Genomic DNA, 18,485 nt, shown 5'->3' with positions numbered 1-18,485 from the left:
CATGAATTAAATTGTTACAAAGTTCTTACTTATAACACTCTTGTTTCCAGGTACACATAGAGTGTTAACTGTATATATATTCAGCTGGGTGAGTTTTACATATGCACCGTAAAGTATTATGTTTCTCCTTTGTAGGTATATATGTTCAAATAGCCTCCAAATTCTCCAGTATTCCAGTATAGTATAATGTATCACAAGTAGACAACATGAGGATATATTGGTGGTATCGAACTGACTTTGTGTGTTTGTAAAAACATCAACCCAGGTTACTCACGGTTATCCGGCCCCACTATGCGGGATGATGGAAAGTTTTCAGGCACTCCTCCTCACCAGATAGCCGCTATTCAGTACAGAACCTGTAGCTTAGAAATCTCTGCGGTGTATCTCACACACCAAAAGGAATCCAGCAATACCACAATGGCGAAAAATAATCAATCATAGACTGAGCTGAATCATCATCATGATGATTCAGCTCGGTCTATGATTGCTTATTTTTCGCCATTGTGGTATTACTTTAAAACCCACCCGATCCCCCCTTAAAAAAACCTAACACTACCCCATTGAAGCACCAGTGGGCACCAGTGGTCATCCGATGGGGCAGAAGAGGACATCCGGACCGGCAGAAGTCTTCATCCTATCTGGGCAGAAGAGGACATCCGGAACGGCAGAAGTCTTCATCCTATCCGGGCAGAAGAGGACTTCCGGACCGGCAGACATCTTCATCCAAGCGGCATCTTCTATCTTTATCCATCCGATGAGGAACCTCTCCATCTTGAAGACCTCCGGCGCGGAACATCCTTCTAGGCCGACGACTACCCGACAAATGGCTACCAGCCATTCGTCGGGTAGTCGTCGGCCTAGAAGGATGTTCCGCGCCGGAGGTCTTCAAGATGGAGCCGTTCCTCGTCAGATGGATGAAGATAGAAGATGCCACTTGGATGAAGATGTCTGCCGGTCCGGAAGTCCTCTTCTGCCCGGATAGGAGGAAGACTTCTGGTTAATGGTTCAAGTTCTTCTCATGCTTTCTGTTACTAGTTTTCCCCAATGTTGCCATATTTTACCCCACAATTCTTTTTATTCTATCACTTACTCCGTATCCTTGCTTTGGTTCTTTAATCCTCCCCATATCACTCTTCATTTCCTTATTTAAAGGGGCATTCTAATAAAAAATTGCAAAAAAAAAAAGTATTTATGTATGCGTGTACCTTGTTAACAGTGTTCAACCCCTGCAAATTGTATTTGTCTCCTAAAGGAAATGCTAAATAGATTACACCAGTAAGAAGTAGATGATGAATAATAGCTCCTTTTGATATTTCTTTAAAGGGGCGTAAAAGTGCAAAACTAAATGTCTGTAATATGCTAGAGCATTGTGATTGCACTATTGTTTATAAATAGTTCTCTGCAAAGAAGTTAAACACAAGTCAGCTTCATAGCAGCAATGCACTATGGGGACCTAGGTAAGCACATCTGGTGAGCCAATGACAAAAGACATGTTTGTAGCCAACGATCACCAGCTAACCCCAAATAGTGTATTGTGAGATAACACCTTTAATGAGTGTTAAATATCTAATAAATGTAGTAATTTAATAATAACATGCATCATTGTTTTAATTAAAACAATATTAAAAAATGCTTTATATTGTATATTACCTTTTTTTTGTTGAGCAAAGTAATTTCTATTTATTCATGTCCTTTTTATAGTTTACCAATGGATGAATACACTTTACTGGTTTGTGACATTCAGCAGCTGTTGGTAGCCGTTACAATACATTCCTGCAGTTCCTCGGGATCTCAGTATTTTCGAATAGTTGAAGATTTAATCATATTGCTGGGTTATCTTCACGAAAGCAAAAATGAAAGAATGCAAAGTAAGGCTTATTTGTGCAATACAAGATTTAAATGTACTGGAAATTTAAATTATGTGAAGTTCTGCACAGTGTATGTTATATTAGATAGCGTATTTAGGTATTGTGCTGCCCTAGGCACTCAAAATTCTGCTGCCCTTTAATTCCAACACCAAAGGTTTTAGGCATTTTTTGGCCAGAATATTTTTTTTGCTCATGGAGTAATGTGAATTTTTAAATGTATTTTTTTATGGTATTTCCAAATAAAATGTTCACCAGGGCTTGCAAAACACTTGCATACACAAATACACAGGCGCATACACACCTATATAGTCACAGACACATACACACACAGAGTTATACACATAGACATGGTCATGTCTATCTATTGCTGCAATAAATATAAAAAAAAACACTTCCCCAAACACAATACTGAGTGCTGAAAGCCAACATGATCTAAAAGCAATAGCCATCTGAATAAATGAAAGCTTCAGAGTTATCATCTAAACTGTAAGCTTCACAAGCACTCTCTTATTATCCTCCCCTTGAAGGTAAGCTCCTTTGGCAAAATCTCCAATTATATACCTGTATAATACTTCTAAAATAGCTGTAAGATTCTTACAAATATAGCCACAAAAATGTGCTGCCCCCCAATCTGCCACCCTAGGCAAGTGCCTTGTTTGCCTAGGCCAAAATACGCCCCTTGTAGTGTGTAATCTTTTGGGTTTAGATTTACATATATGTCAACTGCCAATATAACCACTTTGTATCTTGCTGGCATTATAAAAACCAGGGGTGAAAATATGCAGAGCTAATAAAAAAAACTTTGTTGTAAATGGAACGGAAGAATGCAAATATATAAAACTTATTTGATCAGTAACTTTTGGTGTTATAATATCTTATTTAACAGCCGGTGACCCAATCAGTAGCAATATCCGCACAACCCAACTGTGCACTTGCTATTGTTCATTGGCTCACCGGCAGTTTCCGCTTAGGTCGAGCACTGCTCTTTGTCTTCCGAGCAGTACTTTTTAACATCTTTAATTATTTCTTTTTCTTTGGATAAATAATTTTAGTGCTTCAATACTGATTGCATTTTTTGGGCTGCTCTTAAAGTGGATGGTTAATATTTATCACATGAGCAGTAATATGATGCACATGGTGCCACATTTCTCTCAGGTAATAGGTAATAGTGAGTTTTTAATTTATATCTATAACATTTTAAAGTGTATTTGAATGCACAATAACAAGTTACGTTTTCCAAAGTATTAAAAAAGAAAAAGATTTGGTGCAAATGCAAAACTTAGTTAAAAGGACTGTACTGTAAAATTGGCCTCTCTTTAATGTGCTTACAATGACTTGTTATACCAGCTGCAGAGTTTAACCCTTTTACCCATTTATATATATACAGTATATATATATATATATATATATATATATATACACACGTTGTGCAGTACTTTGCTTATAGTACCGCACAACGTGTATATACGTCTGAGCTTCAAGAAGCTCCAGCAGTCTCGTCTGTTAAGTTACAGCTGAGAGCTGGAGTTCATGAGCTCCAGGCATCTGCCTGTTTAAGGAACCGGAGTGCGATCGGTGCTCTGGTTCCATATGATGCTAGATCGTTACAGACGTTGACACTGTGTGTGTAACCGTCTGTAATGATGTTCTGCTGGTGCCGATGGGAGGGAATCCGGGTGGGAGGGGACAGAAGTGTGATGGCCCTAATCACAAAAAAATAAAGGGAGAAAGGGAAGGGATGTGGGAGGTCCCTCACTAATGATCGCGGGAGGGGGGAGGTGGAAGTGGAGGGACCACTACACTACAGAAAAAGAAGAAAAATGAAAAAAAAAAATATATATATATATATATATATATATACACACACACACACACACATATATATATATATATATATATATATATATATATATATATATATATATATAGTATATAAAAGTAGTTTATAGGTAGTGGCAGACAGCAAGTACCTAAGATGGCAGACAATAATTAGTGGGGGTAGAGTTAGAGAACTGTTTTGGATACTCTCCAGCAGGTAAAGTGGATCATTGGGAACACAGTACGCTGTCATTTTATAGTACCAATTGTAAAATAACACACTGTGCAATTTCAGTTGTGCTCTATTTGTTATCTAGATGATTATGTGGCTTTAAATAATTTTTGTAAACCCCAAGCAGGCCCTTACTCTGAGGCTGCATATGTTTTAAGTTTAAGTCTTGGGTGTATGAAACCTTATAAGCTAGGTTACAACAGCATCACTGCTATGTGGCATTTGATAGTGTTTTTTCCCCAGTTCTTTCTATTAGTGTAAACATTTTATATTCTTTCAAATATAAATATATATATATATATATATATATATATATATATATATATATATATATATATATATATATATATATATATACTGTTATTTAATCAATATTAATGGTGTCATTCAGGTTTCTGATCTATTAAGTAATCTAATTTTATTTCACTCATCTTCATATGTGCCTATATAATTGCATTGTATCATTGTAAATTGTATTATATTTAAAGGGATATTAAACTGCTGAGTACAACTACAGTAGCAGGTTAACACTCACTATGATATTGGGTTTTTTCACCCCTACCTTCAGCTGTCTTCAAAGTCATTCTCTTATTTTAACCCCTTGCAAGTATTAGTCGAGCTCTGCATCTTCACACTGTGTGCCGCCACCTTGGAGCTTATAATAATTATGTAGCTTTTAAACTGTGCAAATAACTTCAAAAATGTAACACTTCTGCTCTCTATTATGTGAGCTAAACTGAGTGCAAGGTATAGATTTTTTTTTTCTTTTTCGAAATTTCTTCACAAAATATGCATGACAAAAGCCCGTATACGGGCCGAAACGCGTAGTAGTTTTTCTTTTTCCCTTTTTTGACTTTTTTGGTTAATCTGTTTGCATGCCCCCAAGTGATGCCGACGTAACCAGTTATCGTCCAGGAATACCGGGGTTTATGCTGTAAGCTCTCTTCTCTTTTTATGGAGCTTACCTATACAGGTTTTCCACTGTGTCTTATTTGATGTTAATGTATGTGTAGGTTCTTAGAACCGAGGTATCTACCATTTTAATCTGATTTATTAAAAATTAAGTTTTAATATTCCCTGTAACACAAGGGAGCTAAGTGTGCACTCGTAAACTCGTATATGTCATTCCATTTGGAGTGATGATTTGTTTCTCCTAATAGCTGTGAAAAAGCCAGTAACATCACAGATCTCTTAAAGCGTACGGCTTATGTCACATGATCCAACAATATGTGAGCCCAGTATAAAATGCAGAGTTTTAGCAGTTGGATTCTGTAATGAGGCAAAATAAGAGAACAGCTTTAAAGAGAGTTGCAGGTACAGGAGGAAAGCAATAGTGCGGTGATAAGTAGTTGTACTCAGCAGTTTAATGTCCCTTTAAAACAAACACTGTTTTTGTACTACAGTTAACAATAAAATATTTTACCCAGGATTATTCTGTCTTACTATTATGTCTCTCTCTGTCCTTTTTCTAGACATGGCTGTCAACCTGCAGTTCAAAGTCTTACAGTCTGCTATTGAGTTTATAAAAACAACAGCAAACCAGGATTCTCAAGGTCTTGCAAGTTCCTTCCATTTCACTCATACGCCGCATCATGCAATTTACCAAAAGAGGAAAAGTATTGCTGGTTAGTACTGAACATTTGTAATGGTTGCAAATCAGAGGCAATGATAGTTCATTTAATTACAGTCTTTCAGTGCAACTTTATTAGCTCTGTGCATTCGTATCAGTCGTTATGATCCGAATGCGGAAAAAGGCGGCAGCTAGCATCATTCGAGTCTTTTTAGGACTGCATTTATTCTTGTGAAAGTCAAAACACACTGCAGATATTAGTGTGTTTCGCTTTCACAAGAATAAATGCGGCTCAGAAAAGAGCAGAATGACGCAAGCAGACGCCGCCTTCCGCATTTGGATCATAACGACTGATACGAATGCATAGAGCTAATAAAGTTGCACTGAAAAACTTTTTTCATAATGAATGACCCGAATGCACAGACCTAACTTTTATTATAGGAGAGTTGACATCTTAAACATTCTTGGATTTATCTTTTTAACAATTAAAGGAACATGTAACACCAATTTTTTTCTTTCATGATTTATACTAAGTGTAACGCATTGTGGAAATAAATAACCTAGCAGTTTATATTATACTATAATTGTTTTCATATTTGTTGTTAAGATATGATTGCCTTTAAAAATGCCCAGATTATGTATAGTTTTGTAAGCAGTTGTCTTTTCTTAAGTAAATATGGTTTTTGAATATTGCTTTTTTTTTGTTAAAATTATATATTGTTGTTCTTAATATTGTTATGATGATTATGATTTTATTCTTAAAGCTCTTTATATATAGTTTGATACATTCATGGGGTAGATTACAGTTCATATACTTACAAGTAAAATAAGGGTAGGTTACATTTGTGACAGTACATTATAAATACTACAATATTTAAGGGTCATGAAGCCAAGCATTTTTCTTTTATGATTCAGATAGAGCATACAATTTTAAAACATCTTAACAAATTCCTTTTTTTCTAATTGGCTTAGTTCTGTTGGTACCCTTTGTTCAAAAGTATACCGAGGTAGGCTTAGGAAGTGTGGGCTAGCTGCAGATTGGTGGCTGGACAAATATGCCTCTTGTCATGGAGTAACAATGTGGTCAGCTAGCTCCCAGTAATGCATTGCTACTTCTTCAACAAACAATACCAATAGAATGAAGCAAAACTGACAATAGAAATAAATTGAAAAGTTGTTTACAAATGTATGCACTATCTAAATCATGAAGGAAACATTTTGGGTTTCATGTCCCTTTAAAGGGACATAGAAGTGCAAAAAGCAAATGCTCTAATTTGTTAGACCATTTTATCATTGCACTATTGCTTGGTCAAAAGTTTCTGGCTCCTAAATTGATGGAGTGGCTCCTAGATTTTGAACAATTTTGCCAAGCGCTGCTCTACACCAGATGTATTAAGTTAAACAGATGTTTACATTACAGTAACAAACATGTTATGATTATTTGAAACAAAGGTTCAATTGCAATGAAAGATTGCATTATCCCACGCCTTCCAAGAAAGCACTTTTGCTCCTACGGACAGCTTCCGATGCTCCCATGTTACAATATATTAAGCCAAGAACCAACCTCTCCCACGTTCGTTGGATTCGCAGGATATGCATTTCCTGAAGAAACAGGTGTAGTAATGAGAAACAAGCTGTGCCAGCTGCCAAAAAAAAACCCAAAAACATTTCCGTAGAAATGTTTTTATTCACAAAATAATACTTGGATATCATATTAACTTTTTTTTTATTTTATATTTTCCAAATAAAATCTCCACTAATCTAACTAATATTCTGATTAAGATTTGAGGATTCATTTATCTATTCACTTTAAAGGGATACTAAACCCAAATTTTGTGTTTTATGATTCGTATAAAGCATGCAATTTTAAGCAACTTTCTAATTTACTCCTATTATACATTTTTCTTCGTTCTCTTGGTATCTTTATTTGAAATAGCAGGAATGAAAGCTTAGAAGCCGGCCCATTTTTGGATCAGAACCCTGGATAACACTTGCTGATTGGTGGCTACATTTAGCCACCAAGTGCTGAACCTAAAATGGGCCGGCTTCTGAACTTTCATTCCCGCTTTTCAAACAATGATACCAAGAGAACGAAGAAACATTAATAATTAAAAAACATAAGTAAGTTGCTTAAAATTGCATGCTCTATCCAAACCATGAAAGAAAGTTTAGTATTCCTTTAATAATTTCCTAGTAATGAGTTTTCTGGTATGTTTAACATACTTCATTCTGAGCTCACAATGCTGACCATATACTGTGATAAAATGTATACACAAGAAAGTGAAGCGTTCTCCCAGGAACGGAGAATTGCTCAGTTGCTTAATCTCTAGCGGGTCACCCGGGGTGAGCAACCTCTTTCACATAGGAGAACTTTCCGGAAGTATATCATCCCACCTAAAAAATAAAAAAAAAAGATAGTCCAGCCCCGAAATACCAGGCAAGAGAAATGGCAACCCCAAGCGATTGCCTCTGTCTTCTATATGTGAATGTGATAATAGTAATTTTAAATTAGGGCTGTCTGAACAACGTCCCATGAGTACAATGTCATGTGGCCCCCGACCACAGTGTGAGTAAATGGCCCTTCATACAAAATAGTTTGGGTGCTCTTGTCTTACATAGCCAGTAATTTGTGTAAGTACTGCATATGAATATATAGAATGCACAGATATTGCTCGTAAATTAAGTTTTTAAAAATGATGTGTACGTGTTTTTATTTTGAAGAAGGACAACCAGAAGGAGAATAGAAGGAAGGAAATAGTAACTGCTTAAATAAAACCACTTATTCATTGCTTTTCAGAAACTTTTTTCACACTGCATATATTCATATACAGTGCTTACTGTTTACCGTCCCTTTAAATTATATTGTGTGTGTATATAGAGTATGATATTCCTTTATTAATGACACTATTCATTTGCACCTTTTGCTAAATTTAAAAATCGTACAACATTTCATAAAGTAGTGTTTTTCTCTTAACAACATATTCAGAGCGCCTTAAACGAGCATTGTAATTAAATATGTATAGCAGAATCTGCTCAGCGGAGCGCTCTAGGTTTGTACATCCTCCAGTGATCAAAACGGGAGAGGGCGGGAACACATTCCCTTACTCACCAGTCTCTGGGTCATAGGTCAAGGCAGCTCATATCCAGCGTGACAACTCTGCACACGAATGTCAAACAGGATAAGTAGAAAACTGAAAGAGCGCACTTGGAAACCCAGAGGATAAAATATAAGCGTTTATTAGAAAATCCTTGTCAGGTAAAAAACCTACCTAACGAGGATTTTCTAATAAACGCTTATACGTATATTACCCTCTGGGTTTCCAAGTGCGCTCTTTCCGTTTTCTACTTATTCCGCATTGTAATTAAAACTTGTTCTTTCTTGCACATGAAAAAGCGTCAATTAAATAGGTTAAGCGGATTTTCTTCCACAAACAAAACAAACGGAAAAGCTGTTTAAATTGAAACTAGCATGTAATGCAAGGTTGTGTGTGCGACTTAGGTTACCCATTGCTGACTGGACTACTCCCCTATTTTTGCCAAAAAAATAAAATCCATTTTAAAACACCCTCCTTTACATGGAACAAAGGAATTATTTAAATGCATTGTTCCATTAATAGAATGCACTCTCAAAATTTTAATTTTAATAGTTTACTATTAACATTGATGCATACTTATTATTATTATTAATACATTAATATCCATTATCATGATATATCATGATAAATGGTATGAAGAATAAATTAATTTTTCTTAATATTAATCATCTTTTCATACTGAATTTACTTTTTAAAAGCTTTAAAAATAACATTGGGGTCTTAAGACTATTTTGTGAGTAATTTTCTTTTTACTATTTCAAGGGACAGTGCACTGTTTTCCCCCCACCTTTAATGTGTACCCAAAGATACATTTTACCTGCTAGAGTGTATTAAATTGTTTACAAATATAGCATTTACCATTATTTTGACTTTTGAAATAGCTACTTTTACCTGTTGTATACCCACCTAAAGTAAATATTTCATTACTGGTTATAGAAAGTTATGTAAACAAGATGGTTTGGAAGAAATTAGACACCCAGTGGGTAGTGGGACAGAGAGTTAATAAAATGTTCATTTTCCATCTTTATTTCTAATTATTTCTATTGGTTTCACTGTATATAGAGAGATAAGAAAAGGAAGATTCTGTGTAAACATAGCTAAGGAGGTCTACTGTCCCTGGTTGTAGTGTGGCTTCAACTAGCAGATATAGCTATTTCATATACAAAAATATACACAAAGGATCTATTTCTCATACATTTTAAACTGCAGCTGGTATAGCAAGTCATTGTAAACACATTAAGGGGAAACCAATTTTACAGTACACTGTCTCTTTAAGATACTACATACTTCAAGTGATATGTAAAGTATGTATAACATATTTACTAGAAAAATATCTGTAATAACCTTAATTAAACGTCTCTCTTCTAAAATGTTATATATATATATATATATATATATATATATATATATATATATAAATAATAAACCACATTATTATGGTCACTGAATATGTTCTACTAATTTTCACTTCATAGGTTCCCACAGACTGTCTCTTGCGCAATCTGACCCTTTACTAATGAAGATGCGCTCCGTCGCTAGCAATGAGCTCACAGTGATGATGCAAAGACGAATGAGTCAAGAAAACCCAATCAGGGCTTCTGAATCTGAGTTTGTTCAAAGACTTCAGAGGCTGACAGTTTTAGCTGTTAATCGTCTAATTTACCAAGGTAATAAATATGAAATCTCAATTTATATTGTGCTTTTAATGATATTAAAGGGACAGTCAAGTCCAGAAAAAACTTTCTTGTTTCAAATAGGGCATGTCATTTTAAACAACTTTCCAATTTACTTTTATCACCAATTTTGCTTTGTTCTCTTGGTATTCTTAGTTGAAAGCTAAACCTAGGAGGTTCATATGCTAATTTCTTAGACCTTGAAGGCCACCTCTAATCTAAATGCATTTTGATCATTTTTCACCACTAGAGGGCATTAGTTCACGTGTTTCATATAGATAACATTGAACTCACACACGTGAATTTACCATGGAGACAGCTCTCATTGGCTAAAATGCAAGTCTGTCAAAAGAACTGAAATAAGGGGGCAGTCTGCTGAGGCTTAGATACAAGGTAATTACAGAGGTAAAACGTATATTATTATAACTGTGTTGATTATGCAAAACTGGTAAATTGGTAATTAAGGGATTATCTATCTTTTAAAACAACAAAAATTCTGGTGTTTACTGTCCCTTTAACTTGTTTTTCCCTTTAATAAAACATAATAAAAAATAAAATGCAGTTGATTGCATCTGCTTCATCTGTTTTTTCATATACACTTGTTTAAATGTAAATAAAGAAGTTGCATTTTATTATTCTTCACTGGATAGTAAAGTCTATTGTTTATGTAGGCATAACATATATCTGCATTTAAAGTGAAAGTCAACCCTTGCGTTTAACATACTTCATGCAGAAAGCTCCTTTATTTGTTTCAATTGATCGCCGCTCTGAGCTGCTTAGGCAGCCCACGGCAGGTTGTTGTTTGGCTTTAGAGGTGACGCGGTAAATCCATCGTAGTGCCTTTGGGCAACGGCTTTCCCGCGTGCTATTTGCTAAGAGGTGAAAACGTCACCTGTTAACAAAACAGCGGTCTGCCGTGGGTTGCCTTAGCAACTAGGAGCGGCGATTGCTTGAAACAAATAAAGAAACTTTCTGCATGAAGTATGTTAAACTTCATGAATGAAAGTCCCTTTTGTTTGTTTCAATAGTCAATCCTAGCGTTTCACAAGCACTAGGGTTGATTTTCACTTTCAGGATTGCATGACGCAATAAATCTTTTAAAATCAGAGCTCGGCAGCATGACTTATGGGAAGGTACCCATACAGGGTGCAGCCTCTTTTAGCCCATTTGTGCCTTTTACAGAGTGGAACTTTCCATGCCGTCAGGGCTGGATTTATAATTAGGCAGAATAGGCATGTGCCTACAAGCACCCTCCATATAGGGTCTGCACCATATTATCGATGCTATTATATGTTAAAAGAATTTGATATTTTGTTAAAGGGACATGAAACCCACATTTTTTTCTTTAATTTTTCAAATAGAGAAAACTATTTTAAAAAAGTTTCCAATTTACTTCTGTTATCAAATTTGCCTTGTTCACATGTTGTTCTTTGTTGAAGAGATCTCTAGATAGGTAGCATGCACATGTCTGCACTACATGACAGGAAATAGTGCTGTCATCTAGTGCTCATGCTAATGTATAACATTGTTGTAAAACTGCTGTCATATAGTGCTGCAGACACGTGCACACTCCTGAACTTCCCTTCCTGCTTTTCAACAAAGGATAACAAGAAAATGAAGACATTTTGATAATAGAAGTACTTTGGAAATAAAGTTGTTTAAAATTGTGTGTTCTATCTGACTCATGAAAGAGAAAATATTGAGGGTTTATGTCCCTTTAAAAAGACACTGACGTTTCCCCCACCCGTTATTGACTGAGTTTGAAGGATCGTTCTCTCGCTGATGGAAAGCTACAATACTGACTCTAATCCTGTTCATTACAATAAAGTTAGTTGTACCTCACAAACTTTGAATTTCTAAACCAGGGAACGTGAGTAAGAGGGCCAGACTTTATCAGAGGAAAAAACAGGATAACCTTTCAGAGCACTCAGATTATATTGCATTAAATTACTACCAAATCCAAGCAGAATAAGTTGAGAATTTAAATCTTAGATATTGAAAGTTCTAGTAAACATTGTAATGGGATTGCAGAATGATGAATGATAAAGAAACAGGATACAGTGCAGCTTTATACATTTAAGAACAATTAACAGATATATTTCTTTCTAATGACACGATGAGTCCACGGATCACCTAATTACTATTGGGAATATCACTCCTGCCCAGCAGGAGGCGGGGCTTGCTGAGGCGGCAATCACTGTTGCGCGCCATTTGTATCCTTCACTTCCGGATCGGAGTTGTGACTAAACAGCTGAGTTTTCAGACGCAGGGAATCACAAGATAAGCGCTTAAGACTAATCCGGACAGCTTTTCACTGTGATCCTAAGACGAGTCTGTTTTAAAGACAAAAGTAACGTCTTTTTGTATTTTCATTTTATCAAAAATATAAGTTTATTTAGGGGTAATTTGTTGCATTGTGAGTTAAGATGGACCAAGAGGCTCTGCAAAATGTTACATGTTTATGTTTTGATGCTAATGTTGAACCACCAATCCCTTTCTGTTCCTCATGTATTGAGAGAACTTTAAGTTACAGTGATAGACTTTTTTCTGAGCCAATATTGTCTAAAAAGTCTAATGACAATGTTTCAATATATGCCGCAGCTTTCTCCTCAAGTGTCACAACTTTTATCGCCCACACATGCAGTGCCCTGCGCTTCTTCTCTAACTTCACCTGGAGTTACGTTGCAAGACATCGCTTCCCTCATGTCCTCTGCGGTTTCTGATGCGTTGTCTGCTTTTCCCATGCTGCAGGGAAAGCGCAAGAGGAAAAATTAGACATTCAGTAAGTGAGGTTACTGATGCAGTTGTTGCTATTTCGAATGCCCCCTCCCAGAGGCTTGAGGAGGAGGATACTTCGGTAGCATCTGAGTGTGAAATCTCAGATTCAGACAGTGTAATTCCTTCTGCTGATACTGAAGTTGAATCTTTCAGGTTTAAACTAGAACACCTCCGTCTGTTACTTAAGGAGGTTTTAGCTACACTGGACGACACCAACACCACGGTCGTAGTTAATCCTAAGAAATCCAGTAAGCTAAACAAATATTTTTATGTACCTTCCATGGTGGAGGTTTTTCCTGTACCAGATCGAGCTACAGAGATTATTGCTAGGGAATGGGAGAGACCGGGTATCCCTTTTCCCCCATCCCCTATATTTAAAAAGATGTTTCCTATAGCGGACTCTATCAAGGAGTCTTGGCAGACAGTACCCAAGGTGGAAGGGGCAATTTCCACTCTGGCTAAGAGGACTACTATTCCCATAGAGGATAGTTGTTCTTTTAAAGATCCTATGGACAAAAAATTAGAGGGGTTACTCAAGAAGATGTATGTACTCCAGGGTTTACAAGGCGCCATCCTTTAAACAAGCAAGATCCCACACGGAAATGTTGTTGTCTTTCCTACGATCTCACGGATGGAAGGTAAATTTGGAAAATAGCTCCTTAGTTCCAAATACAAGGGTAATTTTATTGGGAACAATAATAGATTCCTTATCAATGAAGATTTTTCTGACAGAAGTCAGGAAATCAAAGATTTTTCTTTAGTCCTCTCCTCGGCCATCAGTGGCTCAGTGCATGGAGGTAATCCGTCTGATGGTAGCGGCAATGGACATCATCCCATTCACCCGTTTCCACCTCAGACCTCTGCAGTTAAACATGCTCAGTCAGTAGAACGGAGATGATGAACTGTCTCCGCGAATACAGCTGGAGCAGGAGACAAGGGATTCTCTTCTTTGGTGGTTGTCTCAGGATCATCTCTCCCAGGGAACCTGCTTTCGCAGACCCTCTTGGGTGATTGTGACAACAGATGCCAGCCTTCTAGGATGGGGAGCAGTCTGGGGCTCTCTAAAGGCTCAGGGAACTTGGACTCGGTGGGAGTCTGTTCTGCACATAAACATTCTGGAGCTGAGAGCAATCTTCAATGCTTTTCTGGCCTGGCCTCAGTTAGCCTCGGCCCTGTTCATCAGGTTCCAGTCGAACAACATAACTTCAGTGGCTTTCATCAACCATCAGGGAGGAACTCGGAATTCCTTGGCCATGACAGAGATAGCCAAGATAATTCAGTGGGCGGAGACCCACAATTGCTGTCTGTCGGTGATCCACATCCCAGGAGTGGACAATTGGGAGGCGGACTTCCTGAGCAGGTAGACCTTTCACCCGTGGAAGTGGGAACTCCATCAGTTAGTGTTTTCCAGCCTGATTCTCAAATGGAGTCAGCCGGAATTGGATCTCATGGCATCTCGGCAGAATGCCAAGCTACCGAGGTACAGGTCGAGGTCAAGGAACCCTCAGGAAGTACTGATAGACGCCCTGGCGGTACCTTGGAATTTCAGTCTTGCATACCTATTTCACTCTTCTACCTCGGGTCATTGCTCGAATCAAGCAGGAGAGGGCGTCGGTGATCCTCATTGCACCGGCGTGACCTGGTGGACATGTCATCCCTTCCATCTTGGAGACTTCCGTTGAGGAAGGACCTTCTTCTTCAAGGGCTCTTCCTCCATCCAAATCTAGTTTCTCTGAAGCTGACTGCTTGGAGATTGAACGCTTCATTTTATCCAAGTCTGGATTTTTGGAATCGGTCATTGAGACCATGATTCAGGCTCATAAACCTGTGACTAGAAAGATTTACCACAAAATATGGTGTAAATGTCTATATTCGTGTGAATCCAAGGGCTACTCTTGGAGTAGAGTTAGGATTCCTAGAATTCTTTCCTTTCTCCAAGAAGGTTTGGAGAAGGGTTTATCAGCAAGTTCACTAAAGGGTCAAATATCTGCCTTGTCTATTTCTCTTGTAAGGTGTATCCAGTCCACGGATTCATCCATTACTTGTGGGATATTCTCCTTCCCAACAGGAAGCTGCAAGAGGGTCACCCACAGCAGAGCTGTCTATATAGCTCCTCCCCTAACTGCCACCTCCCAGTCATTCTCTTGCAGCTCTCGACAAGGGAAGTAGCTAGAGAGATGTGGTGCATTAATGTAGTTTATCTTCAATCAAAAGTTTATTATTTTCAAATGGTACCGGAGTTGTACTATTTTGGCCTCAGGCAGAAAGTTGAAGAAGAGTCTGCCTGTGGTTTTTGATGATCTTAGCGGTTTGTAACTAAGATCCACTGCTGTTCTCACACATAACTGAAGAGATGGGTAACTTCAGCTGGGGGAATAGCCTTCAGGGTCTCCTGCTCTGAGGTATGTGCAGTTTTAAATTTTTCTAGAGAGATGATAAGCTAGAAAATGCTGACAATACCGGATTTATTTAAGATAAGCCTTATTACAGTGATTTAATAACGACTGGTATCATGCTTGCTGTAAAGGGTAATATTTTTGTTATTTACTCCCATTACTGAATAGATATAACTTTTGCTTGAGGTATATAAACGTTTATTACATATTGGTGATAAAACTTTATTCTGGGGCCCAGTTTTTCCACATGGCTGACTAGATATTACCCAGGGATAGTTTTTTAAGGTTGGGAGGGGCCTATTTTCACAGTAGTTTTTGCAGCTTGAGACATCCAGCTTCCCTGAAGGAGTCCCCTGAACATATAGGACCTCTCTAAAGGGTTTTTGTGCCGTTGTATGGGCAGGTAGGGCCACAGCAGAGCTGTGGCAGTTGGTTGTGACTGTTTAAAAACGTTTATATTGTTTTTTTGATCCGTTTTTGAAACTAAGGGGTTAATCATCCATTTGCAAGTGGGTGCAATGCTATTTCAGTCTATTATACACACTGTAAAAATTTCGTAAAATTTACTGCTTTTTTCACTGTTTTGCAGTTTCTGTGATTGTTTTTTTCTCTTAAAGGCACAGTACCGTTTTTATTTTTTGCTTGTTAACAGTTATTAAAGTGTTTTCCAAGCTTGCTGTTCTCATTACTAGTCTGTTTAAACATGTCTGACTTAGAGGAAACTCATTGTTCATTATGTTTAGAAGCCATTGTGGAACCCCCAAATGCACTGATTTTACTATAGATTACAAAGACCATATTCTGGCTTTAAAAAATGTATCACCAGAAGAAATTGACAAGGAGGAAGTTATGCCGTCTAACTCTCCCCACGTGTCAGAACCTATAAATCCCGCTCAGGGGACGCCAAGTACATCTAGCGCGCCCATTGCGTATACCTTGCAAGACATGGCGGCAGTTATGAATCATACCCTTACAGAGGTATTATCTAAACTGCCAGGATTGCATGGAAAGCGAGACAGCTCTGGGACTAGAATAAATACAGAGCTCTCTGACGCTTTAGTGGCTATGTCTGATACACCCTCACAATGTACTGAAGCTGAAGCAGGGGAGCTTCAATCTGTGGGTGATTTTTCTAATTCAGGGAAGATACTTCAACCTGATTCTGATATGGCTACATTTAAATTTAAGCTTGAGCACCTCTGCGTATTGCTCAGGGAGGTCTTAGCAACTCTGGACGACTGTGACGCTATTGTAGTCCCAGAGAAATTATGTAGATTGGATAAATACTATGCAGTACCTACTTACACTGATGTTTTTCCAATCCCTAAAAGGTTTTCTGAAATTATTACTAAGGAATGGGATAGACCAGGTGTACCGTTCTCTCCCCCTCCTGTTTTTAAAAAGATGTTTCCGCTACACGGGACTTTTGGCAGACGGTCCCTAAGGTGGAGGGAGCAGTTTCTACTTTAGCGAAGCGTACCACTATCCCTGTCGAGGACAGTTGTGCTTTTCTAGATCCAATGGATAAAAAATTAGAGGGTTACCTTAAGAAAATTTTTATTCAACAAGGTTTTATTCTCCAGCCTCTTGCATGCATTGCCCCAATCACTGCTGCTGCGGCTTTCTGGTTTGAGTCTCTAGAGGAGGCTCTACAGGTTTAAACCCCGTTGGAAGATATTATTGACAAGCTTAAGACTCTTAAGCTAGCCAATTCATTTGTTTGTGACGCCATTGTTCATTTAACCAAGCTAACGGCTAAAAATTCAGGTTTTGCTATTCAGGCGCGTAGGGCGCTATGGCTTAAATCCTGTTCAGCTGACGTGACTTCAAAGTCTAAACTTCTCAACATTCCCTTCAAAGGACAGACCCTATTCGGGCCTGGACTGAAGGAGATCATTTCTGACATCACTGGAGGAAAAGGTCACGCCCTTCCTCAAGATAGGTCCAACAAATTAAGGACCAAACAGTCTAGTTTTCGGCCCTTTCGAAACTTCAAGAGTGGCGCAGCTTCAACTTCCTCTAACACAAAACAAGAGGGAACTTTTGCCCAGTCTAAGCCAGTCTGGAGACCTAACCAGGCTTGGAACAAGGGGAAACAGGCCAAAAAGCCTGCTGCTTCCTCTAAGACCGCATGAAGGAGCAGCCCCCGATCCGGAAACGGATCTAGTAGGGGGCAGACTCTCTCTTCGCCCAGGCTTGGGCAAGAGATGTCCAGGATCCCTGGGCATTGGAAATTGTGTCCAAGGGTTATCTTCTGGAATTCAAGACCTCTCCCCCAAAAGGGAGATTTCATCTCTCACTTTTATCTGCAACCCAGATAAAGAGAGAGGCATTCTTACATTGTGTTCAAGACCTCCTAGTTATGGGAGTGATCCACCCAGTTCCGCAGGAGGAACAGGGACAGGGCTTCTATTCAAATCTGTTTGTAGTTCCCAAAAAAGAGGGAACATTCAGACCAATCTTGGATCTCAAGATCTTAAACAAATTTCTTAGAGTCCCATCCTTCAAGATGGAGACTATTCGAACCATCCTTCCTATGATCCAGGAGGGTCAATATATGACTACCGTAGACTTAAAGGATGCTTATCTTCACATCCCGATACACAAAGATCATCATCGTTTTCTCAGGTTTGCCTTTCTACACAGGCACTACCAGTTTGTGGCTCTTCCCTTCAGGTTGGCCACGGCACCAAGAATCTTTACAAAGGTTCTAGGGTCCCTTCTAGCGGTCCTAAGGCCGCGGGGTATAGCAGTAGCCCCTTACTTAGACGACATTGTCTGTCCCTCCCGTATGATCTGTGTCCTCTAGCTTGGGTATTGATTCCCAATAGTAATTAGATGATCCGTGGACTCATTGTGTCATTAGAAAGAAAACAAAATTATGCTTACCTGATAAATTTATTTATTTCTTGACACAAGTCCACGTCCCGCCCTGTTATTTAGACAGGTTGTTGGTATATTATAAACTTCAGACACCTCTGCACCTTGTTGCTTTCTTTCTCTCCTTTACTTCGGTCGAATGACTGGGGTTAGAGGGAGGGGAGGTGATATTTGA

General features: G+C 38.2%; 1 protein-coding gene across 2 annotated transcripts in view; it reads left to right on the top strand.

The window, feature by feature from the left end:
• Window positions 1-18,485, top strand: part of LYST (lysosomal trafficking regulator) — a 606,044-nt gene that overhangs the window by 406,929 nt on the left and 180,630 nt on the right. The window contains exons 26-29 of one of the 2 annotated variants that reach the window (XM_053711081.1): window positions 1,702-1,868; window positions 5,391-5,543; window positions 6,941-7,102; window positions 10,059-10,250. In XM_053711081.1, the coding sequence (XP_053567056.1) occupies window positions 1,702-1,868; window positions 5,391-5,543; window positions 6,941-7,102; window positions 10,059-10,250 (674 nt within the window). The remainder of the gene's footprint in view (window positions 1-1,701; window positions 1,869-5,390; window positions 5,544-6,940; window positions 7,103-10,058; window positions 10,251-18,485) is intronic. The other variant, XM_053711082.1, reaches the window with a different exon arrangement.

Source organism: Bombina bombina, chromosome 4 (assembly GCF_027579735.1).
Source record: "Bombina bombina isolate aBomBom1 chromosome 4, aBomBom1.pri, whole genome shotgun sequence".
NCBI lineage: Eukaryota > Metazoa > Chordata > Amphibia > Anura > Bombinatoridae > Bombina > Bombina bombina.
Note: the sequence above shows the minus strand (reverse complement) of the source record. Positions and strands in the feature narration are given on the sequence as shown.